Genomic DNA, 27893 nt, shown 5'->3' with positions numbered 1-27893 from the left:
GACGGTGCCCTGATAACTCCACTGCCGAGCTAAAGGCTATTCTTCTTCAACATCAGTGTCCTGATATTGGAAAACTAATTCAAAATATTATATGGGAGGGAGTTGTCTTGGGCCTGTTGCCAAGGCCTCTTCACTTTCATTATCATAAGACTAGGAAAGTTTAAGTGATAATTGAGAAGAGATTAGCACAGTAACTCAGCTAGTACAACAACTGCCTCACATCTCCAGTGACTCAAGTTCAATCCCGGTCTCTGTTGCTGTGTGCACACTCTCCGAGGCTCCATGGATTTCCTTTGGATCCTCCAGCTTCTTCCCACAACTCCAGGTTAGGCTGAACAAATACCATGAATATGTATTTGAGTGGCAAAATCCTGGAGGGAGTTGATGTACATGTGTGGAGAATACTAAAAAGAAGAAATAAAATTGATTTTTATAAATGGGTACACAAGAGATACAGATGCTGGAATCTGGAGCCAAACAAAAATTAAGCATCAAGAAAACTCAGCAGGTCAGGCAGCATTTGTGGAGGCAAAAGGATGGTCAACGAATTGGGTCAAGCTCCTACATCAGGACAGAGTGTAGAGGAGGGCAGCCAGGATACACGGGTGAGGCAGAAGCTGTTAGGTTAGGTGTAACCAGTTGAGGAGGGAGGGGAATGTTGAACAGAAGGAGGCAGGAGGGGAAGTTTGAGACAGAGACTGGTAGGTGAGAGGTGGAACCGGATAAGGAAGGGATGACAGGCAGATGGAACCAGGTGGAGGAGGGGAAAGGGAAGGTGAATGGAAGGAGAGGAAACCCAGGTAGAAATGTATGTGGGTGATGGGCAGGTAAGGGGAGTGATGTCTAGGTAACCATAGGGAGAAGGGATGAGAAAGGTGAATAATGGGAGAGAAACTCTGGGCTGACAGGTGGAAGTACAAATGGAACTTAGTGGGGTACCTGAAGTCTGAAAATTCAAATGTTCCCACCTACTGCCCAAGATAGCCTGTGCTATTTGTCAGTTGACCTGATCTGTGAATAGGTGCTCGTTGGTCAGGATTGAACTTAAACAACTGGCCCCATGAAGCAACAGGTTTATAACTATGTCAGACTGTCACTATTCCAATAGCATAGTAATAGGCACTGACTTGTATAAAGAGGTACTAGGTCTGGTCACCAGATGTTCAGGTGAAGCAGCAGCTTTAAGCAGCAAATTAAAAGAAAGTAAAGAGATAGAGAGGCTTGTGGATGAATGAGGTGCCCAATAGGACGATAAGTCATATCAAGGGTATGCAGGGGACCATAACTGGAGGAGTGCAATGGTTTATAAAGCTAGAATGGGATACTGGAGGGTGGGGGGAGGGAGGGTTGGAATAATCCAGGAGAGATTTGAAAATGTAGCTGACATGGAAATGTTTGTTTAACAGGAGCCCAAAATTGTCCAGTGAGCTTCAGGGATAAAGGAGATGGTACCCAGTGTGAACTTGGAATCAGTGCAAGGTGACACTGGAAATTGAGAACGGGCCACATGGACGTCTAGAATGACAATTCCAAGAGTCCAGTTGGATGCTGAAGACATCTTACTATCCTGGATTTATAAATGTTAAATTTCCCATATATTTTCATGGAGACTAAACGTCAACCTTCAAGAATTGCCTCCAAGGAGATGTAGCTCCTTGGCAACAACTAAAAGTGACTGACAGCATTTGGATCAGTCACACCCTATTGGTCAATGTTAAGCCAAAGCTGCTAGATTCTCACAGGGAAATTACTCATCTGCAACAATCACTGACACTCTGCAAATTGAATTTGTTCTGCCACTCTCCCCATTACTTCAACCTCCACAGAAAGCAGGAAGGTCACTCAGTTCAGCTGCAAGCACTAATAATAGAGACCGAGTCCACAGAACTGGAGAGAAATTTTGGAAGCTCGTCATATTTTTGCAATTACAAACCACAATACTTCAGCTTTGAAAATAAACCACTTAAAGAATTAAAGAGAAGTGCAGGCAAAAGTATGGAGTAGTCATTCACTCACCCCTCCTCAGCTTATCACACGAGAATGACAAGGCAATTTTCCTTGAGCCACAGGCTCCACACAACCGGGGAGCTAAACAACAAGGCAGAGTTAAAAAAATGTCCTTTAAGCTGCCACGAGTCAATGGTGAGATCAGAACTTGATGGAGGAAACAGAGAAAATTGGGGACACGGCTGGAACAGGTGAAAATAAAAAAAATTAGAACACTACGTCTTCTCTACTTATTTTATATACAGCCTAGCAATTCAAGATTGTAGCAAATTAGTTATATGAATTTTAGCCACAACCTACACTGCATGTAACACACTTCTGGATATTCAATCTTGATGTGTTGCTCATGTAAATGCTGAGGGTTACAGGGTCCATACTGTGATGATATTCAGTGTACCAGCCGGGACAGATATCACTTGTGTAAGATTTCAGTGCAGTACAAATAGCTGTGTGTGACGCTGTTTATTGGCCACAGGTCAGCATTTAACACAATCATTCCTACAGTTCTCATCAAAAAGCTCCAGAACCTGGGCCTTTGTATCTACCTTGGCAGATGGATCCTCAACTTTGTAACAGGAAGGATGGGAAATAACATCACTGACAGTCAACACCTGCACACCTCAAAGATGCGTGCTCAGCCCACTGCTCTACTCTCTCTACAGCCACAACTGTGTGGCTAAGCACTTCTCAAATGCCATCTATAAAGCTGTTGACAATTCAACAATTGTTGGCATCATCTCAGATGGTGACGAGAGGCCGTACAGGAGTGAGATATACCAGCTAGTTGAGTGGTGTTGCAGCAACAACCAAGGAACTAATTGTGGACTTCAGGAAGGGCAAGACGAGGGAACACACACTACTACTTTTAAAGGGATCAGATGTGAAAAGAGTGAGCAATTTTAAGTTCCTGGGTGTCAACATCGCTAAGGATCTATCCTGGACCCAACATATTAATGCAGCTACAAAGAAGGCACGACAACAGCTATATTTCATTAGGAGATTGAGGAGATTTGTAAGTCACCAAAGTCACTTGCAAGTTTCTACAGATGCACTACGGAGAGCATTTTAACTGGCTACATCACTATCTGGTATGGGGGTGGGGGGGTGGAGGGCTTCTGCACAGGATTGAAATAAGCTGTAGAAAGTAAACTTAGTCAGCTCCATCATGGTTTCTAGACTCTGTAGTACCCAGCACAACTTCAAGAAGCAATGCCTCAAAAAAGTGGCATCCATCACCCAGGACATGTCCTGTTCTCATTGCTACCAACAAGGAGGAGGTACAGAAGCCTGAATACACTCAGACAGCAATTCAGGAATAGTTTTTTCCCCATCTGCCATCCGATTTCTAAATGGACACTGAACCCATGAACCACCCTTTTCTTTCTAATTTTTTCCACAAGATTTAATTTAACTTACTGTAACTTGCATACATACTTACTGCAATTCATGATTTTTCTGTTAGTATATGTTGCATTGTACTGCTGCCACAAAGACAACAAATTTCATGACATAAGCTGGTGATCTTAAACCTGATTCTAAAGCACAAGACTAGTGAAGTCATAGGGTCTCAGATTTGTACATAATCCGATTGAGTTCACAGTGATCAGCAAACACCCATTTTAATACTACTGCCATTTTATTCTCTCCGCATTCCTCTCTACTCTCCTGTTAGATTTTACCACTGACCTACACAAAGGGCAATTTACAGTGGCTTATCAACCTACCAACTTATGCACCTTTGTTACGTGAGAAAAGAGTGAATCCTGTATAGTTACAGGAGGACATGCAAACTGCATGTCACAGCACCAGAGATCAGGATTGAACCCGGACCCCGGCAGCTGTGAGGCAGGAGCTTTACCTGGTGTATGACCATGCCATGCTGACCATTACTACTTATCATTACACTCTGTGTCGCATTGACTGCAGGCATCAAATAATGTTTAAATTATCGCCAGTGATAAATAAAACAAAGCTGTCAAAACGAGGTTTTATGAGCTGTGAGGGGAATTCTAAGAGGAGGATAGATATAGGTTACGTGAATGGACAGATTCACTTCAAAACGTGCCTGGAAACTGAAAGGAAGAATTTGATATGTCCAGCCCTGAGTGGTTTGGGATGTTTCTCAGCATCAAGCAAGTCCCTACATGAGTGTGCCGGGATGGTTTCGTGTATAAAAAATAAAGTGCTTGAAATAGCTCCCATCTGATGAAAGAGAAATCAAAGCAAATCTTCAAAGACAACGTGAAGGAAGAAAGAAAGAAGTCTGCTCTCTGACAAGGGTCCTTTATTCTTCTTCCAACTGGTTAATTGGGCCTGACAAGGATTCATGCATCAATCTTCAGGGAGCTGTGAAGATATGGGGTGCAGCCAATGGCACCCTGTACTCACAGAAATGGATCAAGAACTTCAAGTCGCTGATGGATGAGAAAAACTAAATCACTTTTTGAAAGGATGATGACAGATGACTCAACTTCAGACAAACTCACAGCATAAATCAAAGACTCAGCCAACCCAGGAAAGCATACAGAATAAAGAATGACTCCACTAACACTGAGATGAGCTTAAGGCATGCAAAAGCACAAAATTAAAATTAGGCCTCAACTAGACCAAGCTATTGTAGGCTTGAAACATATCAGACTAATGTCAATCTGAACCCAACCTCAACCTCAGCTAATCCTAAACCAGTCGAACCAGGGCCAATCTAAAATTGGTCTGGCCACAGCCAATCCTTACTTGCCCAGCTGTGATGGCAAATCTGAATCTGTGCTACCACCCCACAATGTCCCACCTGAGCCTGACCTCAGCTAAAATGGTTTTAATAGTTTGCACCTCCCCCCGAAAATGCAAAAAATATTACAATCCAAACCCAGGAGTCTGTGGATACTGGAATTGAAGACACACACACGACCTGCTGAAGGAACTCAGTGGGTCAAGCAACATCTGTGGAGAGAGAACTGCTGAATTCTTCTGGAATTTACAATCCAAAGCACATTGTTGATAAGTTAAAAGATGAAATGGTAGATGATGATCAAGAGCAGAGAGCTCAAGCAAGGATGCTAGACAGATCATCCCAACTCAAGTCTTAGCAACAATGACTGACCTCAACCAACCCAGACATAAATACCTCATTAGGTTAAACAGCTCCAGTCTCAGAGGCGAGTATGGCACAGGTAGATCTGATGCTGGGTTTTGACGCAAAATGTTGACTGTCCCTTTGCTAGCCAGATGCTTCCTGATCTACTGAGGAGTTTGCTTTTTGCCGCAGAATGTAGAATCTTCAATCTCTTGTGTCTTTGTTCCATCCAACATGATGCTGGGTGTTAAGTGTTTTATTAGTCACACGGCAAAAGATTTCTAGTCATATTGAAAACAGTGAAATTCCAGTGATCTGTTAGTCACCTTTTCAGAAATCTTAATAGTCTGAGACTTGGTTCAATGTTTGGAATCTCAATGGTTCACTGTCTGCCTTGGTAAAAGAGAGGACTGAATCAATAAGCTTCATGTCCTAAGCCTCAGTACCTCCTTGTGCAACTGAATACTTGATTTCCTCACTTGCAGAACCCAAACAGTTCAGATTGGCAACATCTGCTCCACAATCTCCATCAGCACAGGTGCACCACAAGGCTGTGTGCTTAGCCTCTTGCTGAAAGAGTCAAGGAACTTTACTCTCCTCGGTGTTATTGCTTCAGAGGATCCATCCTGGGTCCAGCATGTAAGTACCATTAGGAAGAAAGCTCGGCAGCACCTCAACTTTCTTAGAAGTTTGCAAAGATTTGGCATGTCACCTATAGATGTGTGGTGGAAGAGTATATTGACTGGTTGTATCATAGCCTTCTACGGAAACAGGAATGCCTTGTATGGAAAAGCCTACAAAAAATAATAGCTGTAGCCCAGTCCATCATTGGTAAAACACTCCCCACCATGGAGCACAGCTACACAGAAAAGTAGCATTCATCATCAAGGATCCCTACCATCCAGGCTATGCTTTCTTCTCACTGCTGCTATCAGAAAGGTGGTACAGGAGTCTTAGGACCCACACGGTCAGGTTTAAGAATTGTTATTACCCCTCAACCATCAGGCTCTTGAACCAGACAGCATAATTTCTCTCAACTTCACTCATCCCATCACTCCCCACAAATGATGGACTTACTTTCAAGGACTCTTCATCCCATGTTCTCAATATTCATTGCTTGCTTATCTATCTATCTATCAATCAATTTCTGTCTTCTCTTTCTTCTGGTACTTGCACAGTTTGTGGAAAGTAGGGGACGTCACGTGATGACGTAGGATCGAGACGCTGGAACTCAGCCCTCCCGTAAAAAAGTTAATAAATTAATGTTTAAGTGAAGAAAAGTTAATCAATACTTTTTTAAGGTTACTCATAAACTACTCTGGATTGTTTTAAGCTATGCCTCATAAACAGAGGATGAAGAAAACTACTTCCGCGAAGACCGCTCAAGTTGGAACAGAATCAAGGCCTACTTCTACCGAAGAACCGCGGACTCAGGTACAACACACCACCGGTGAAACAGAAAAGGAGACCGCGGCAGCATCGGCCATTTCTAAAGGGAAGGATCGACGAGAATTGCGCAAGCGTGAAGGAACGAGCATGCGCAAACGAGTGCAACCAGAACTACAAAACCCAGCAGCGACTGAAACCGACAGTGAAAGTGAATCAGAGAGAGAGCCGGACTCTCTGGAAAAATCAGACAAAGATGGAGATGAAAGTTCCTCTGAAAATACAAAAAAGACTTTGAGGCAAATAATGCATAAATTAGAAAAATTAAATGCATTAAAAGTAATTAAAGAAAAAATAACAAATATGGAGGCTATGTTTGATAAAATGTCAAAGAAACAGGAAAAAATGGAAAAGAAAATTACAGATTTGTAAGTCAAAATGGAAGAAATGGATGGAAGAATGAAGAAGATGGTAATGATGCCTGGACATCAGAAAGAAAACAACTCGTGGGAAAAATTGATAAGCTCGAAAATTTTAGTAGACGCAACAATATTAAAATTGTTGGACTTAAAGTTTGTGGAAAGTGAACCCACAGTCAGCTCCATTACTTCTTGGGAATTAAAGCATCAGCAAGATTAAAATTGATGAGGACGAGAGCAGAAGACAAGTGGGTGTTTAGTGCCATCTGCCCGCGTTTGACTGGTCTTGCTCTCAATGCTGTAGGACGGAAGATATATTTTCGATTGCCTTGGTGTGGCTTGTGACTGTGGGACTCTGTGGTTTAATGCCCTCAGCGCTGAATGCGTTCTGCAAGTGTGGAATCGTTTTTGGAGGTCTCTGTGGTTGATGTTCAATATGCTTCTGGCTACGTTTATTTGTTATTTCCACGATTTGAATGAGGCATTTTGGAGCAGAACTAGCTCTGCGGTGCTAAAGTGAACTGAATGGGTGACCGTCGCTCCTGGATCATTCAGTGGACTCGGCAGTCTGATGTTTGATAATCTGTGCGTTATTTGCTCACCTTTTGCCGTTTGCACGATTCGTTCTGTTTTTTTTGTGGGGATGTTGTGCGTTTGATGTTCTCTTTAAATTGGTCCCATGGTGTTTCTTTGTTTTGTGGCTGCCTTGCAGGAGGACAAATCATTGGGTTGTTTACATACTTTGATAATAAATGCACTTTAAACTTGTATTGTAATAACTGTATTTTAAATGTGACCACTCATTTGTACCCTAGATTCTGTGCTCTCCTTCAACTGAACCAGCTCTGTTGATATGTGGTGATATATTTTTTATTTTATTCAGATACAACACGGAATAGGCCCTTCCAGCCCTTCGTGCCATGCCATCCAGCAAATGCCCAATTTAATCCTGCCCTAATTACAGGATAATTTACAATAACCAATTACCCTACCAGCCAGTAAGTCTTTGGATGGTGGGAGGAAACCGGAGCACCTGGATGAAACCTACAGAGTCACGGAGAGAATGTACAAACTCCTTATAGGCAGTGATGGGAATTGAACCCATGTCACCTTTACTGTAAAGCGTTGTGCTAACCACTATGCTATCATGCCACCCCAATTTGATGGACATTAATAAAATGACATTTAATGGTCTGGAAGATCACCAATGTCCCAAGTGCGCTGGATTAAAGGGATTTTCCTGCACTTCAATAATTCAACATTGATACTTTCATTCTGTTCTTTCAGCTGATGAGTGCACCAGGGGATACCAGGACCAAGTTAGAGGCTTAATGTCATGGTTGTTAGAAGAGTACTGTGCACACATGAGCTCTGCATCCATTGCCCTGCCCTCAAGAAAAGAAAGTAGTAGGAATACAATTAACCTTGAAACCCGAACCCTCCCCAGGAGCCCGTCAATTATCCCAATGGAATACAAAAGGAAATGAGAAGTACAGGTGTGGCACCTTTTCCAACCTTATGAAGTCCCAAACAACATTAGACCTAATGAAAAAGCTTTGAAATTTTGCCATTGTTATAATACAGGCAAGACCACAGGAGGATGAAAGATCCTGTGAGATTGCCTGAACACAGGGCGGAGACACTCTAACCTTCTTTGTCGTTAGAGATCCTGCCTGGCTCGTGAACATGCAATTTATGTACATAGGAGTGAGCATTTGGGAAACTGGTTGGATGGGTTTGCTCCAGCTGCTCCGGGGGTCACAAACCATGTGTGTACTGTACTCAGTTCATGACTGTATTTCCAACTTGTAATCTGTTTGGTTTATGAACAGTTCCAAGGAACTAGGGGAGGACCTGAGGACGTGCTGACTCTCAATTTATCACTTAAATTGGAAACTAAATTATCAGTCAAGACTTTACGCACAGGTTTCTAGAGTGGGAGAAGAACTAGGTAAAAATGCCATCAGCTGAGCCATAAAGCCATTATTCTCACTCTCTTTCTCAGTGTTTCTGCTTCCTGGAAGCATCTTCTGAAATCACAGTTAGATCTGAAGATGCTTGGATTAATCTCTTTAAGGCAGAAAAGATTACTATTTGATTACGTATTCAAAATAGTGGCGAGTTTTATTAAGAGTATGTAAGGAGGAAATGTCTCCAGGGAAGAAGGATCAGTAGCCAGAGGCCACAGATAGAAGGATTCTCAAATGATATTTTAAGTCTGCTTCCCCGTTGGGAATTGGGATCTGGAATGAGATAGAATGTTATGAGAAACAGTATAAATAATAATTAAAGGAGTGACTTAAGCTGAAAAAAAACAAATATAGTAGCCAATTCACTGCAAAGTCTGTTTAAAGACTGCATCCTTGCCCATTCACTGTAACATACTGTATCAGTCCTCCACAGGAAGAAGGTCTGTCAATATAGGCAAGGACAAAGCTGAGTCTTTTAAGGAACTGTTGAAATAATTTATAAAGGTATGTGGATTGGGAAGGTTTACAGGGATATAGATCAAATGCAAGCAAATGGGACAAGCTTAGATGGGAATTATAATTGACATGATCCAAGGAGCCTGCTTCCTATCTACTTAGCTGCAGGAGCCAGGTATCTATTTTCTACCTGCATTGTAATTTGCATTGCTTGTCTATTATGGTAGTTAGTCACATGGATGGGGGCATGGTAAAAGCAGAGAGCTTTAGTTATGTATTCCTGCTTTGTCCTTAGGTTAGTTAGAATCTTGAGTTGGCGAGTAAGCTGGGAATGATATCTTTTTTGTTGACCTTCACTTAACTTCACTTAATAAGGCATAACTTTGCATAATATTTGCTTAATTACATTTAATTATGTTGAAGAAAGTTTATTAAGGTGCTGGTTTTAGTTTCAATTAGTTTAAAATGCTTCAAGACTTTTGCTAGCTGCTTGATAAAGGATGGAATATATTTCTTCAATTTTGAAACCTTGTTACAATGGAACAAAAGGCATATAACACAGGATTAACTCCCCACTCCCCCCTCAGTGTTTAGTCTCCTAGAGTGGTGCTGGTCAGCTGCTACTTTACCTGTGGATTGCCAAACAAGCCATTAAAGCAAAAAAAAACAATGTCCAGGACATGGCGTCCACAGAATTTCAAAATGTCAATCATCTGGGTAATATTAGAAATCTGGAAAATTAGCAGGAAGAAGCTTAAGAATGAAATTAGGAAAGCCAGAAGGAGCCAGAATGAAATTAGGAGAAGGCCTTGGCAAACAGGATTAAGCAAAACCCCACTGATTTCTGCAAGTATGTGAAGAGCAAGAGGATAAAACTTGAGAGAATAGGACCTATCAAGTGCGACAGTGGAAAAGTGCGTATGGAACCGGAGGTACCTAATGAATACTTTGCTTCACTATGGAACTCACTATGGAAAACGACCTTGGAGATTGTAGGGATGATGTACAGTGGACTGAAAAGCTTAAACATATAGACATTAAGAAAGAGGACGTGCTGGTACTATTGGAAAGCAGCAAGTTGGATAGTCACTGGAACTGGATGAGATATACCCCAGGGAGGCGAGGGAGGAGATTGCTGAGCCTCTGGGGATGATCTTTGCATCATTAATGAGGACGGGAGAGGTTCTGGAGGATTGGAGTGTTGCGGATGTTGTTCCATTATTCAAGAAAGGGAGTAAAGATAGCCTAAGAAATTATAGACCAGTGAGTCTTACTTCAGTTGTTGGTGAGTTGATGGAAAAGATCCTGAGAGGCAGGATTTATGAACATTTGGAGAGGATTAATATGATTAGGAATGGTCAGCATGGTTTTGTCAAAGGCAGGTCGAGCCTTACGAGCCTGATTGAATTTTTTGAGGATGTGACTAAACACATTGATGAAGGTAGAGCAGTAGATGTAGTGTATATGGATTTCAGCAAGGCATATGATAAGACTTATTGAGAAAGTAAGGAGGTATGGGATCCAAGGGGACCTTGCTTTGTGGATCCAGACCTGGCTTGCACACAGAAGGCAAAGAGTGGTTGTAGATGGGTCATATTCTGCATGGAGGTCAGAGATTGGTGACCAGTCGTGTGCTTCAGGGATCTGTTCTGGGACCCCCTCTCTTTGCGATTTTTATAAATGATCTGGATGAGGAAGTGGAGGGATGGGTTAGTAAGTTTGCTGATGACACAAAGGTTGGGGGTGTTGTGGATAGTGTGGAGGGCTGTCAGAAGTTACAGTGGGACATCGATAGGATGCAAAACTGGGCTGAGAAGTGGCAGATGGAGTTCAACCCAGATAAGTGAGAAGTGGTTCAGTTTAGTAGGTCAAATATAATGGCAGAATATAGTATTAATAGTAAGACTCCTGGCAGTGTGGAGGATCAGAGGGATCTTGGGGTCCAAGTCCATGGACATTCAAAGCTGCTAAGCAGGTTGACTGTATGGTTAAAGCGGCATATGGTGTATTGACCTTCATCAATCATGGGATTAAGTTCAAGAGCTGGGAGGTAATGTGACAGCTATAGAGGACCCTGGTCAGACCCCACTTGAAGTACTGTGTTCAGATCTGGTCACCTCACTACAGGGAGGATGTGGAAACTATAGAAAGGGTGCAGGGGAGATTTACAAGGATGTTGCCTGGATTGGAGAGCATGCCTTATGAGAATAGGTTGAGTGAACTCGGCCTTTTCTCCTTGGAGCGACAGAGGATGAGAGGTGACCTGATAGAGGTGTACAAGATGATGAGGGGCATTGATCATGTGGATAGCCAGAGGCTTTTCCCCAGGGCTGAAATGGCTAACATGAAAAGACAGTTTTCTGGTGTAGATATCCTCCACACTCCCAATTTAATAATGTCAGCACAACCTCCAAATCCAGTCTCAGTCTTGGCTGCTGTACAATTCGCGTTGAGTCAGCTACATCAGGTCAGGAGAGACGCAGCCCTGTTCATCGGAAATGAGGACCAGCCTTGCAGAGAAATCTATTGCCCAATGAATCTTCTACTCACTTACCCTGCTTGAACAATTCTTTTAAATTCGACTTGGATGAAAGCTGGGGTCCATATTGTGACTTGTTACATCTGGACCATGGTACTTTACACTGAATGTTCCGTAGAAAGTGTCTTGATGGGCTGCATCTCAGACTAGTATGACAACCACTCTGCAGCGAGTAGCAAACACAGCCCAGCTCAATAACTCCTCTCAGCCAGTCCATCTCCAACGTGTGTTGTATGAAGAAGGTTAACAATATCAACAAGGATGCCCACCACTCTGACCCTTCCCTTTTCTCTCTTTTCTATCCTCTAGCAAATGATACATGAGCTTGAAGTCTAGACGAGGAGACTCAAGAACTACTTCTTCCCTACTGCTAACAGACTTCTAAACCAATCACCTCTTTCAAGGTTCAAAGCACATTTCAAATCAAAGTAATGTATATATTACACAACCTTGAGGTTCATCTCCTTACAGACAGCCACAAAACAAAGAAACCCAAAAGAACCCATTTAAAAAGACCAGCAAACACCCAATGTGCAGAGAGAGGAAAAACAACTGGTGCAAACAATAAAAAGTAAGTGAAGTAGCATTCAGAACAAAAGTGAGTTCACAGACACAAAGCCCCAAGCAGGCCCACAACCTCAGCCCCAGTGCGGCGAGGAGCAGAGAAAATGTCACAGAGCACTGAGCAGAACCAGACCGAACCTCGTCTTTGGTCCTGACACCCTGCCTCTTCAATCCATCCGGCCCGGCTCTTGAATCATCCTTGGGCTCTTAATTGTAACTTCCCCATTATTGTCACTTCAGCCATTCTACCTTACTCTGCATTACTACCCTTGGCACCTTTCTTATGAGTTGCGCTTGCTGTACAATGTTTACTCTGCTAGCTTCATGTAAGTGTGCAATTTCATTGCACCCTGGTGTATGTGACAATAAACTAATTTGAAATCTGCTTGTCGGACCTGCTGTTCACAAATTGAATCCTATCTTCACCACAATGACAATTAACCCACCTTATATGAGATTCGTTGTCTGTAAGGGCTGAATCATGTGAAAAACAAAGGTTCCTTCTGCAGGAGTTAGGCGGGGGGGGGGGGGGGGGGGGGAGGGGTATGGACCCAAGATCAGATGGTATTTGATCTGTCTCTCTATTTTTGCTATCTAGTCTTTCAGTGGTCCCCTGGATGCAATAACAATTTCATCAACCAAGTTTCATTGAGTTAAGGACATCAGAATCAGATTTAATATCATTGTGTGCGCCTTCAGGCTCCTATACCTCCTTTCTGATAGTAGCAATGAGAACAAGGCATGACCTGGGTAGTGGGGTCCTTCACAATAGATGCGGCTTTTATGAGGCATTGCTCCCTGAAGATGTCCTGGGTACTGTGGAGGCAAGTGTCCATGATGGAGCTGACTAAGTGTACAACTTTCTGCAGCTTATTTTGATCCTGTACAGTAGACCCCCCACCCCCCATAGCAGACAGTGATGCAGCCAATTAAAAAGCTCTGCACGTTTGTTTATTTTGGGAAGGCTTTGCTGTTAGTCAAAATCATTCACTGGATCACGGGATCCGAGTTTCAAAGGAAATAGTCAGCAAAGCCTCAACCGTGGCTGCATGTGGCGGGAAGAGAGATAGAGAAGGCATTCTGCATTAGCAGATCAAATACCTGTGAGGTATGGGAAGTGTCAATACGGCAAGAGAATGCTCAAAGCACTTAGTGTGAAAGTGGTCAGAGAGTGAAATTCCACCTCAGTCTGGGTCACAGACAGAAGTGGATTGGTTTACAGCCAGGAATCTCTGACACATTAAGCTGCCAGCTACTAAATATTGATGTTTTGCAAGCTGTGAAATAAAGCTTGCTGACTGATCACACTTATCTCATGTGATGTGCGATTTATCTCATCCCTCTACCTTACAAAACACTATCTGCGATTTCTGAGCATGCTCAGGAGTCCAAAATGATGGCTCACTTTACCAATGCACTGCTTTCCTCCTCATACTGAGTCACACCAAGGAGCAACCCCCAAAGTAAGACTATCCCTACTAATTAAAACAAGACTGGAGAGGATACTACAAATGGATCAGCAACTAAAACAAATTAGAACAGAGAAGGGGGAGGGGTGTGGAGGTCATCACCTAAATGCTCCCATCCAAAGAGAACTTTCTCCAGAGTCAACATCACACTATGGAATGGGACAGAATATTTATTATGTGATGGATACTCACTGTCAAGGGCCAAGAGGCTTTGTTTGTTGCTAACCTCAGCTTTCTGACATAGCGCTGACAAGCCCGTGACTTGCTGACACTTGAGTAAGTAAAATTTCCAACCAGTGATTTTTGTTCAGCTTCTTGGCGTAAACTGGAGCCAGTCTTCAGTACTTAATATAAAATCCAAGCAATAATCATTCTGGCGTTAAAAGGACAGCTTTGCAAACAAACAGCACTATTTTTAGAGCACAGGATGCTGGCTCACAGTATCTGGGCCGACTGCCCCAGCAAGCAGTGTAATACAATGCAGTTATGTTAATTGGCCTGTTTCAAATCAGACAATAAGAGGTTAAGTTATTTGGTTCAAGGAAGCTTGCAGATCAGAATGATACTATCTTTTATCGCATAAATAGCTGCTCTAGTAATAGTTAATGAAAGCGTATACTTAAAGTGTTAGCTTCACAACATTAACTGCGGGAATCTGGGAACTCTGTCTCCAAAATCTTTTTGGCTGCTTCTGTAAAAAGGCATCTGAAAAAATATCCATTGTGTGTGGTTACCCAAGTGGCAGAAAAACGGAATAAATGCTAGAGAGCAGTCGGGCTTGTTAGGAATGGTCACAGAACAGCACAAAGAATGAGAGAAAGATGGGGGTGACTAGAATCTATTCCTCTGCCTTTGCTTTCTGTGACAGATGATTTGATGACATTAGTGAAGCTCTTTGCTGCCCTGTCTCACTCCTGTACGCTTCCTTGTCACCATCTGAAATTTTCCCAACAGCAGTGTGTCACCGAGAGTGGAGCAGTGGGCTAAGCACACATCCTTGAGGTGTGCCAGTGTTAATAGTTAGTGAGGAGGAGATGTTATTTCCAATCTGCACTGACTGTGGTCTCCTGGTGAAGAAGTCAAGGATCCAATTGCGGAGTGAGGTACAGAGGCCCAGGTTTTGGGGTTATTGACTAGAACTGAAGGTATGATTGTATGGAACACTGAGCTGTATTAATTAAGTTGCAGTCTGACAAGGGTATTGCTATTATCCAGGTGATTCAAGGCCTAATGGAGAGCCAGTGAAATTGCATCCGCTGTAGACCTACCATGGTAATCGGCAAATTGCTTAGGCAGGAACTGATTCTGGCCAAGACCAATCTCTCAAAGCACTTAATCATTGTAGATGTGAGTGGAACTGGGTCATTGAGGAAGCTCACCTTGCTCTGCATGGGCACAATTGTCACCCTTTCAAGCAGGTGGGAACCTCCAACTGCAGCAGAGAGGGATTGAAAATGTCTTTGAACACTCCCACCATTTGGTTGGCACAGGCTTTCAAGGCCCTCCCAGGCACACCATCAGGGCCTGATGCCTTGAAAGGGTTCGCTGTCTTGAAAGATGTCTTGACGTCAGCCTCCAACACAAGAGAGATTACAGGGTCACTTGATGCTGCAGGTGTCCTCATAGGTGTAGTTTTATTCTCTTCTAAAGTGAGCATAAAAGGCATTGAGCTCATCTGGGAGTGAAGCATCACACTGATTCATGATGTTGGGTTTCACTCTGTAGGAAACAATGGCCTACAAACCTACTGGAGCTGACTTTCATCCTGTTCTATCTCTAAATTAAATCAGAATGGTTTTTCTGCTTTTAACTAGCTAACTGTAGGAGAGGCCCAGTGTTTGGAGCTGGTGCCCTAGATATTCACTAAACACGTTTGGATGAGAACATCAAAAGTTTTCTGACGATACAATCAGTGTGAGGAGGATACAGTGAGGCTTAAGGGGGATATAAACAGACTACACGAATGAGCAAGAAAATGCAGACGGAATGTGATGTGGAATAATGTGAACTATCCACTTTGGTAGAAGTGTAGGAATACTTTTTTAATAGTAAAAGACTGAAGAGTATTAGTGTTCAGAGGTACATGGCAGACCCTGAATATGAATAAATAGAAGTTAGCATGCAAGTACACCAAGCAATTAGGAGGCAAACAGTACGATGAGATGTAGGCAGTCAGACTGCTAAATAGCTGCTCTACCTGACTCTGTTTTGGACACCTTTAACTTGCACTGGACACTTATAACTTGATTTTAACCGACATGTGGCTGTTGTGTTTTACTATTTATTGTTGTGTTTACTATTTGTTGCATTTGTTATGTTATGATTGCACTTGCCCCTGGGAAACACTGTCTCATTCTGCCCTGCAGAGCTGATGTATGGTTTTTGAATCTTGAAATCTTGAATCTAGTTCAGAGGTGTTGTGCTCTAATCACATAGGGACAGAGTAAGACCGTGTCGAGAATATTGTGCATAGGTTTGTTCCAGAGAAGGATGTATTGTAACAGAAGGTTGATCAGATTGATGCACATTTGACTTCTAGAGGAGGTTAGGTGGACTGTGCCCAAAACTCCGTTGGGGTTAGAAGCATACAGTATTCTGATGTTGCAGTTTCAGGAATAGTATTTTCCCTGAATGGAACAACTTGAACCAAGGGTTCACATTGTCAATCAGCCTTTCAGAATGGAGAACAGAAGACATTTCTTCTCCCAGAGATCAGTGAATCTTTGTTATTTTCTACCCATAAGTACTGTGGTGGCTCTGTCGCTGAATGTATTCAAGGCAGAGATTAATAGATTTTTAGATATCATGGAAATCAAAGGAAATGATTTTGAGGTTAAAAAAATCTTACTGAACGGCAGTGCATGAATGAGGGGCCAAATAATCTACTGATTCTGTTTATGTTCTTGTGTGAAATTGTATCAAGGATATCACTTCATATTTTGACAGAAACATCAGTAGCTCATGAAATCAGACATGAAGTACATGAAATCAGATGGAGTGTTTAGCTAACCTGGAACAAAAAGTCACTGATTTAGCTGTAAACAACCCAATTCAACTGTCAATGGATCAGCAAAAAAAAAATTAGAAAGCTGAACATCGGGGACAAAAAGGAGTTGACCATTTAATCACAAACTCAGTGATCAGCTTTCAACATACAACTCATTCCTCGGTCTCATTAGGCAACCTATAAAATTCTCCAACCACTTGATAAGATCATTCTGTAACTCACTAACTGATATCTATCATTTTGCAGTTCATCTGTCCAATCTCTGGATCTGACTCCAGCCTGTAATTCACTCCTGCTAGGAATTATTCCTTATCCATGGGTCCGGGAAGCGGGTGGTGGAGGGTTCTGCCCGGGCAGACTGCCTGGCAAGGTTTAGGGGATATATCCATGCCCAGGTAACCTTTGAGAGGGAACACACGTTGTCTACGGCGACCACAGAGGCATTCCAGGGCCATTGGGCTCCACCGGGGATTAGCACCATCATTGACAAAGATAGAAATATGTTACTTTAATGTTGTTTGTGGTCGCTGGTTTGCACATATTGTAGCACTGAATTTGTAATGAAGATATTTTGTTAAAAAGGTACAAATTATTCCAGGTTTTATCTCATAGGGGTGATGTGAAACTGAGGCAGCTCTTGCCTACTCAGATTGACGTGAAGAATCCCACAGTATGTCTTGGAGGAAAGGCAGGAGAGGAATCTCTATTGCTTGGAACAATGTTAATCTCTTGCTCAGCTCTTAAAAGAGCTAATCAGATGACTATCACTTGCTATTGGCTGCCTCATTTTCTTATTACAAGAGAAGCTACAGTTTATGAAGTACTTCATTGACTGTAAATTACTTTGGAATAACCTGAGATGATGAAAACTTCTGCATAAATACAATCTTCTTCACATTTAAACAAACTGAATAGCTTTATTAGATTCCAGTCTGTTACTCCGTCACAGATGTTCATTAATCTGCACACAAACCTTCCAAGTAGATGATCAGATGTAGCCTGTAATTCATTTCTGGTTAGCCATCTCTTGACTGGAACTCACTCACATGTCCACTCCTGTAAAAGTTATCCAAACTCAGTGGCACATGTCCACCCTTGAGCTTGCAGGCTCAAGACCCACTTCACAGTTTAGGCTCAGAGTCAGACTCGTTATCACTGACTTGTAAAACATGAACATTGTTGTTTCTCTTCAGCAGTACAGAGCGAAGACATAAACATTTCTATACATTACAACATATAGTGCAAAAAAAGGAATAATGTAACAGTGTTTATAGAACATTCAGAAATTTTGTTGCTGAGGGGAGGAAGCTGATTCTAAATCATTGAGTGTGGGTCTTGAGGCTGCCACACATTATTAACACCAAAAGACTGCAGAATAGTGATGTACACCTTCTTTGACAGGGTTTCTTCAAATAAGAACTTCGCTGCTGAAGAAGAGATGACTGATGGTTAGTGCCTTGGCACTGAAGCAGCACCACCAAAAATTGGCTAACTTGTCAATTATTTTGTGTCCTGTTATTCGCTGTTTTACTCAATGTGACCACTTTTTACAAGTAATCAATCCACCTTAGTCCATCGCTGTATGTGATTGCAAGATTTCTTTATTAATTATTCAACCCTTCAATTAGAATCCAACCTGTAACTAACTTTAGAATATTTATATTTATTTCTCGCTATAAAGTACTGAGATTTATTAGATTACAGTTTCTCTATTTTTATCTGCACTGCAGCAAGGTTTTAGTACAAATTCACCTTCAGTTGATGTTCTTCAGTGGATAGGGATTCCAACTTGAAATTTACTTTTTAAGATCACCAATGCTGTAAAAGATTAAAGCTAGAAAAGATATGCACATTAACAAAACAGCCTTGATTCTCACTGAAGAACTGACAGAAGGCAAGCTCTGTATGAATGATGACAGAAAGTAAAGGGCAACCACCTACAAACTCAACATCTTGACGTCATGAGCCCCAATGCTCCTCCAACAACTCTTTGCAACCACCAGGTGCATTTTTTGTCATTCAGCTCAGCTCAGTCCAACACCAATACCTCTTTCAGAGTCACTGAGACAGACACGTCAACAGGTAGGGAGTGGCGAAATTTGGACCACGTGCAGACAAATGGGATTAGTTTGGATTGACATCATGGTGGATTCAGACACTGTAGGCTAAAGAGTCTGCTCCCCTTCTCTCCTCCCCACTTTGCTCCATCACCACACAGAAACTCCATAACTCACTGTCAAAGCTGTCGTGCTGTCCCTTGAGCATTGCCTGCACTATCCGACTGGCATTCCGCACCAGCCCCTCGAATTCACTGTGACTCCTCTTGGCCAGGTTTTCCTCCATCTCGCTGGTGCAGCAGGTATAGCCCTGTGGGCAGATCCGCAGGTGCTCTCCTGATGAAAAAGAACAGAGGTGGCTACGTTAACACCTAGGTTGGTGACGGGGGTTGCAGAACATTCCTTCAAATTCCCCAAAATGCCCCACTGGAAACTAAAACACATTTCCTTCAGCACGAAATGTTTCAGGAAAGGTTCAATGAGAGTGATCCAAATTATGAGGAGTTTTGATAAGGCTAGGAATGATTCAGTATTCCAACAGGCAAGTACAGTGGACCAATGGAAAAGCAAAAGATTTAAGACAACCAGTAAAAATATCTGATCTAACGTTGCCACTTTTTGTAAGTACCGACAGAGCACTATGCTGCAGCAAATTACCAAGGAATGCATACACTTTAAGCCATTGAAAAGAGATTTTAAGAGAAACACAGTTCTTTCAGTGCAATGAACCACTTGCTGGAGGAACTCAGAGGGTCAAGCAGCATCTGTGGAGAAGGAAATCGTTGATGTTTTGAGTCAAAATCTTGCAACAGAACTCGCACTGGAATTTCAGTCCAAGTTGCTGGCAAGTTCCCTTTTCTCAATAGATGCCTCTTGACCTGCAGAGTCCTGCCAGCAGGTTGTTAGTTGCTCCAGGTTCCAGCATCTGCAGTTTCCAACGTTCTTTCAGTGTTCTATGCAAGCTTCGGCATCATGGTGGTGTACAGTTAGTGCAACACTATCACAGATCAGGGCGGTCCGGTGTTCAGAATTCAATTTCGGCATTGTATATGAGAAGTTTGCACGTACTCCCTATGGGTTTCCTCCAGGTACTCCAGCTTCCTCCTACAGTCCAAAGACATTCTGGTTACTAGGTTAATTAGCCATTGTAAACTTCCCTGTCATTAAACTAGGGTTAAACAGGCAGCTCACTAGGCAGTGCAGCTTGTTGTGCTAGAAGAGGCAGTTCCAAGCTGTATCGCTAAGTAAATAAATGGCATGAAATGAAAATAAATAAATCATGTTTATCCATCAACCAACCTCATTATGGCAGATTATTTGATCATTATCACAGAGCTATTAGAATTTTCAATGTATTACAATAGCTTTCAAAATTTAAAGTAAATTTATTATCAAATTGCATAAACGTCATGTTATACAACCCTGAGATTCATTTTCTTGTGGGCATACTCAAATCTATAAAATTATAACTATAACAGAATTAATGAAAGACCATCCAACTAGGGCGTTCAACTAGAGTGCAGAACACGACAAACTGTGCAAAAGCAAATACAAATCAATAGCTATAAGTAACGAGAACATGAGATGAAGAACTTGAAGAACATGAACTTGAAAGTGAGTCCATTGGAAACAATGTAATGATGGGCCAAGTGAAGTTGAGTGTAGGTAGACCCTTTTATTCAAGAGCCTGATGGTTGAGGGGTAGTAATTATTCTTGAACCCGGTGGTGCGAGTCCTGAGGCACCTGCACCTTCTACCTGAAGGCAGCAGTGAGAAGAGAGCATGTGAGTTTCCCCAATGATGGATGCTGCCTTTCTGTGACAATGGTTCATGTAGATGTGCAAAATGGGTGGGAAGGCTTTACCCATGGTGGTCTGGGCCAAATCCAATTCTTTCTGAAGGATTTTCCATTCAAGGGCATCAATGTTTCCATACCAGACTGCGATGCAGCCAGTCAATATTCTCTCCACTACCATTTATAGAAGACTGACACAGTTTTAGATATCACACATAGGAATTTAAAATTTGTTAACCCTCTCCATCTCTGATCCTCTGATGAGGACTGGGTTATGGACCTCTGGTTTCCCTCTTCTGAAGTCTATAATCAGTTTTTTGATCTTACTGACATTGAGTGAGAGATTGTTGTTGTGGCACCATCAGATGTTCTCCATCCTATATGCTGATTCATCACCGCCTTTGATTCAGCCTATGACAGTGGTGTCGCCAGCAAATATTGCATTGGAGCTATGCTTAGCACACAGTCATAAGTGTAAAGTGAGTAGAGCAGGGGCCAAGCACACAGCCTGTATTGCACCTTGAAGGGCATCCTGTGATAATCTCTATGTAAAACTGCAAGTTACACTCCAGGGAGCAAGGTTTGTAGACAAGTGTTTAAATTTGACTTCTTTTGGAGAGAGATTTTAATCATACACTTGTGCACCTGTGTTTCCCTCGAGCAGATAGACCAGATGAGCACTTGGAGCTCATCTTTCCACCGATACATACTCCTTTGTGAAAGTCAGATAAATGTAATCATAAATATTTAGAAGGGGAAGAACAGCCATCACTGGCTGTCCAGCCACTGATGACAGGCTGAGAATAGGTTCAAAAGTCAGAGTTGAATGAACTCTTTCCTGTATCAGAAGACCGGAAGTAAAACTGGGGAGGTATATTGCAGTCGCACGAGAGATTGATGAGGCTGTGTCTGGAGTATTGTTTATAGTTTTGATTACCCTGCTATAGGCAAGATGTCATTAAACTGAAAAGAGTTTAAAGATGATTTATGAGAATGCTACCAGGACTTGAATGCCAGAATTATATTTTTTTTAAAAAGAGGTTGGACAGGGCAAGACTTTGTTACTTCAAATGTGGGAAACTGAAAGGTGACCTTTCCATGAATGCTGTGGACCAGGGAAATGCAGTCTCTTTTCTCCAGAAAAGTGGAATGAAAGGCTAGAAGACATAGGGACTGTAGATGGTGAGCAGGGAAAAGAATTAAAGGGACCCATGGGATAACTTGTTCACATAAAGGATGGTATATATATGGAACAATCTACCAAAGGAAGTGGTTGAGGCAGATATACTTTCATTTTTTTATTTATTTTATTGAGACACAGCACAGAATAGGCCCTTTTAGACATGTGTCCAATGATCCTGTGGTTTAATCTGAGCCCAATCACAGAACCATTTACAATGACCAATTAACCTACCAAAAGGTACGTCTTTGGACTGCGTGAAGAAACTGGAGGAAAGTCACTCGATCAAGCGGAGAACGTACAAACTCATTACAGGTAGGAGTTGAACCTAGGCCATCTGTAACATAAAGCACTGTGCTAACCACTACGCTACCATGCCGCCCCAAAACATTTGGACGTAAACATGAATAGGAAAGGTTTAGAGGGATATGGGCCAAATACATAGAAATGGGACTAGCTTATTGGTTGTCATGGATGAGTTGGCCCAAAGAGCTTGCTTCCATGCTATAGTACTCTGAGTCTACGATCACATTAACCCACAGCAAATCACCCCAAGCATATAATTAACCTGCCTCAGCTCCATTAATTCCAATTCCCTGAGCAATATGGGTCTATTCAAAGTTACAGAATCCATTTCCTTCAGTTGTTCCAGATTCTAAATTGTCCTCTACCTCTTAATGACCCTTCCTATCTATAAGCTGATTTATGACATATTAATTCAAAGATGCTCGAGTCCATCTCTGTCCTGTCTTGCACCCTCAGTATTGATCGCAAGGACGGTCTGAAGTGAAGTTACTCTGTAGAGACTTGAAGGATGTGCTGGGAGACCATGCCCATTAAATCCTCAGTCAGCAACCAAGGAGAGGGAAGGTGAGGCATCTGCACCAAGTTTTCATTGCTCATGTGGGATGAAGGCACTGGCAACAACACAAAGACTGAACTGACAACGGTCATCTCCTCCATGGATGTGACCCCTCCTATTGAAGTTTCAGCTTATATGCTTCAACTTATCAAACAAGCAAAAACAGACAAGCAGTCTGGACCTGGATTCACACACTTTAATTGCACTCTTACCTTGGACCAGGCCGACTACTGAAACTTCACTACGCACCAGCATGAATCAAAAGAGATGACTGGAATCAGTGATGGTCCATGAACTGAAGAAAATTAATTTCTCCATGGCAATCATCCATCTGGACTACCAGATACAGAACAGCTTGATAATTTCCAAAACTGGGTGTCAGTGGGAGAGGCTGGTATGGGTTGGGGTGGTAGTCAAAGTGGGCATTGGTGGTACAGAGCTATTTTAGTGATGGGATGGGTGTGAGGGTACATGGACGTATGCGAGCATTTGACATGATTTGCCTTCCTACTCCATAGATTAAAATCCAATACACCCTGAGTAGTGCTTTGCTCCGTGGAAACAATGAGTTTATTTTCTTGCTCTGAACATGCTTCCTTTTCAAGAAACTATGTTAAATTGCCAGGAGAGACAATTTTCCCTTGTATCTTTCCCAATAGCCATTATGAACTTTCTCAGCAAACTATTTCACAATCAGTAGTATTATAAGCAGAACCCATTATCAAAGACATCTTCAAGAGGCAGTGCCCAAGAAAGTGGCCCTAACCATTCAGGACAGGACTTAATCGTTACTCCGATTAGGGTGAAGGTGCAGGAGCTTGAAGACCCACACTCAATGTTTTGGAAACAGCTTCTTCCCTTGCCATCAGATTTCTCAGTGGTCCATGAAACCATGAACACCACCTTGGTACTCCTTTTTTGCATTATTAATTTTTGTAATTTATAGTAATTTTATGTCTTTGCAGTGTACTGCTGCCATAAAACAAAAAACAATCAAACCATCTAAGTTCATGATAATAAATCTGTAAATCTGATTCATACTGTGTACAGGCACTTCCACCACACACTGAAGAGCAGGGAAACTATTTACCTTTAACCGCTTCTTCAGCCAGGCTCTTGAAACAACTGTGGAAATCTATTAGTTAACCTAATGTGGCAAAGCAGCCTACTTTCAGAATCAAGATAAATATCACCAGCATGTGTCATGAAATTTGTTGGCTTTGCAACAGCAGTACAATGCAATACATAATAATAGGGGAAAAAACTGAATTACTGAATGTGTGTGTGCACGTGTATAAATAAAAGTTAATTAAGTATTGCAAAAAATAAAGATAAAAAAGTAGTGAGGTGGTATTTATGGGTTCAACGTCCATTCAGAAAAAAGATGGCAGAGGGGTAGAAGCTGTCCCTGAATCATTGAGTGTGTGCCTTCATGCTCCAGTACCTCCTTGCTGATGGTAGCAATGAGAACAGGACATGGTGATGGGGGTCCTTAATGATGGATGCCACCTTTTTGAGGCATTACTCCTTGAGTAAGTCCTGGATACTACGGAGGATAGTGCCAATGGTGGAACTGACTGAATTTATACCTCTCTGCAGCTTATTTTGATCCTGTGCAGTAGCACCTCCATGCGGTGATGCAGCCAGTTAGAATGCTTCCCACGGCACATCTGTAGAAGTTCCTAAGTGGCTTTGGTGACCCTTTCACATTCAGGGATTTCTGAATAACTATAAGGCATGCATTGCTTTACAAGTGTCAAAATGCTTTCGATCCCATATGTGATGGGGGGGAGGGAGCAGTCCATTGGGGAAAAATAAGAATTTGTGATGACAGTCCTTACCACCATCCCACCTTTCACTTGTCCTTCATTCTGAGAAAGATCAGTTGAACTTGCAAGTAAATAGCATTAGTTTATACGTACTGAAATAATGCGATAAACACTTGTTTACATATTATGTGTTGATGTGTGGCCAAGTGGTTAAGGCGTTCGTCTAGTTATCTGAAGGTCGCTAGTTCGAGCCTTGGCTGAGGTTGCGTGTGTGTCCTTGAGCAAGGCACTTAACCACACAGTGCTCTGCGACGACACCAGTGCCAAGCTGTATGGGTCCTAATGCCCTTTCCTTCGACAACATTGGTGGCGTGGAGAGGGATGACTTGCAGCTTGGGCCGGTCGTCCATAAAAAAACCTTGCCCAGGCTTGCAACCTGGAAACTTTCCATGGTGCAAATCCATGGTCTATCAAGACTAACGGAGGCCTACCTACCTACCTAGGCAGATCATGCCATATGCAAATATGTAAACGGTGTAAAAGAAAACAGCATGCAGAATATCATGTAGCAGCAACAGAGAAAAAGCAGTGCAGATGAACAGATGAAGTACAAAGGCCACACAAAGTAGATTGCGAGATCTGGAGTTCACCCCGGTGTACAGTAGGTCAGTTCAAGAGTCTAATAACTGCTGGATAGAAACTCTTACAGTGGCATACAAAAGTTTGGTCAAAATTTCTGTTACTGTGAATAGAGGATGAACTGATCTCCAAAAGTCATGAAGTTAAAGATGAAACATTCTTTTCAACATTTTAAGCAAGATTAGTGTATTATTTTTGTTTTATACAATTTTAGAGTGAAAAAAGGAAAGGAGCGCCAAGCAAACGTTCCGGCACCCCTGGAGATTTGAGCTCTCATAACTTTTACCAAGGTCTCAGACCTTAATTAGTTTGTTAGGGCTATGGCTTGTTCACACTCATCATCAAGGAAGGCCAGTGATGAACATTTCAAAGCTTTATAAATACCCTGACTCCTCAAACCTTGTCCCAATAATCAGCATCCATGGGCTCCTCTAAGCAGCTGCCTGGCACTCTGAAAATTAAAAGAAATGATGCCCACAAAGCAGAAGGCTATAAGAAGACAGCAAAGCGTTTTCAGGTAGCCATTTTCTCAGTTCATAATGTAATTAAGAAATGGCAGTTAACAGGAATGATGGAGATCAAGTTAAGGTCTGGAAGACCAAGAAAACCTTCTGAGTGAACTGCTCGTGGGATTGCTGGAAAGGCAAATCAAAACCCCCATTTGACAGCAAAAGACCTTCAGGAAGATTTAGCAGACTCTGGAGTGGTGGTGCACTGCTCTATTGTGCAGTGACACCTACACAAATATGACTTTCATGGAAGAGTCATCAAAAGAAAACCTTTACTGCATCCTCACCACAAAATTCAGCATCGGAAGTTTGCAAAGGAACATCTAGACAAGCCTGATGCATTTTGGAAACAAGTTCTGTGGACTGATGAAGTGAAATTAGAACTCCTAGGCCGCAATGAGCAAAGGTACTGTATGTTTGGAGAAAAAAAGGTGCAGAGTGTCATGAAAAGAACACCTCTCCAACTGCATGCAAGATGGCCCAAGAATCTCACAGAACTAGAAGCCTTCTGCAAGAATGGCAGAAAACAAAAAGCATTTACAAGCTGTGATACTTGCCAAAGGGGGTGTTACTAAGTACTGACCATGCAAGGTGCCCAAACCTTTGCTTCAGCCCTTCCCCTTTTTTGTTATTTTGAAACTGTAAAAGATGGAAATAAAAAAGTAATCTTGCTTAAAATATTAAAGAAATATGTTGTCTTTAACTTTATGCCTTTTGGAAATCAGGTCATCTTTTACTCGCTTAGCTATTAACAGTAACAGAAATTTTGACCAGGGGTGCCAAAACTTTTGCATGCCACTATGTTGAGGGAGGAGTCAAGAACTAAGAGGAAAAAATGGAGGTAATCGGCAATAAAAGAAAAAACATGAACATGAAAAAATCTGCAGATACTAGACATCCAAAGCAACACAACACACAAAATGCTGGAGGAACTCAGCAGGTCAGGTAGCATCTATGGAAATGAATAAACAGTCTACTTTTTGGGCCTTTTTTCAGGACTGAAAAGGAATGGGGAAGAACCCAAAATAAACAGGTGGATGAAAGGGAAAGAGGATAGCTGTAAGGAGATAGGTGAAACGAGGTGGGTGGAAAAGAGTAAAGGGCTAGAGAAGAAAGAACCTGACAGGAGGGGAGAGTGAACCATGGTAGAAAGGGGAGCAAGAGGGAATCCATTTTAACAAGAGGATATGTTATATGTTAAGATCTGTAAAATACTGTCGGGGTAGTAGTTGGGGGCAGATTCAATTGTAGCATTCAAAAGTGAGCTGGATACATTTTGGAAGGGAAAAAAATGACAGGACTGTTGCTGAGCAAAGCAATTTGAATTCATAAGGTTGGCATAGATGTACAAATAGCCTCCTTCTGTGCTATAACCTTTCTATGATTCTCTAAATTAACAAGTGAGGGCACTCGAAAGTGTGAGTGGTTATCTTCTATTTCTATCTTACCACTGACAGCACCCTTCAGACTTCATTACAGGCAATGGTGGTGGATGGGTCTTACAATCCAGAAATCCTGCAGGCCCACCACCTGAATGCAAGCTGAGGAACTTCAGTGTGGCTGGGGCTGGAGACCAGACCGTGGGTGGGGTGTAGATGGGGATCCATAACACTCGGAGTCAAGAGCGTGGGTTTGTGGCTGAAATCAAGTCCCATATGTGCTGTGTACTTCATACACCCTTTAAACTAACCTACTTCACTGGTAAATTTGTTGTACCACTGCGTAACATGTACAAATTGTGATATAAATTTGTCTAGGGACTAACATCCAATAGTCCAGAAAATCAGATCAGAGTTTTATTGTGGTACCCATTAACTGTTGAAGCAAGCATGACCCCATTCACCATTTAAGCTCTCCCCCAGCTGGAGCACTGGCGCATCTTGAGTCAGTAGAATTCAACATTAACTAGAGGGAAAGATGCATATTCCAAGCTGATAATTCAGTGTAGCGAGGAGCTCTTACAGTTTCAAAGAAATGCTGGAAGTATTCACTGTCAATAAAGAGTTGATTTGTCCATTGTGAGAGTTTGCTGTGTGCAGATTGCAGATCAACATCACACTTCAAAGACAGAGTCAAACAGACTCTTTAGCCACTGTCCCTGCTGATCATTTAACCACCTATTTCCAATCATCTCTTTTAATCTTCCCCACAACTCCCCTCCCCAGTGTCAATCATTCACCTACCCACCAAGG

At 42.2% G+C, this 27893-nt stretch overlaps 1 protein-coding gene across 1 annotated transcript in view; it reads right to left on the bottom strand.

Annotated features, from left to right (window-relative positions):
- Positions 1 to 27893, bottom strand: part of gpc1b (glypican 1b) — a 201080-nt gene that overhangs the window by 114803 nt on the left and 58384 nt on the right. The window contains exon 2 of the mRNA XM_059950446.1: positions 19125 to 19283. Coding sequence (XP_059806429.1) covers positions 19125 to 19283 — 159 coding nt within the window. The remainder of the gene's footprint in view (positions 1 to 19124; positions 19284 to 27893) is intronic.

The sequence above is a fragment of the Hypanus sabinus genome, chromosome 2 (genome assembly GCF_030144855.1).
Source record: "Hypanus sabinus isolate sHypSab1 chromosome 2, sHypSab1.hap1, whole genome shotgun sequence".
Taxonomy (NCBI): Eukaryota; Metazoa; Chordata; class Chondrichthyes; order Myliobatiformes; family Dasyatidae; genus Hypanus; species Hypanus sabinus.
Note: the sequence above shows the minus strand (reverse complement) of the source record. Positions and strands in the feature narration are given on the sequence as shown.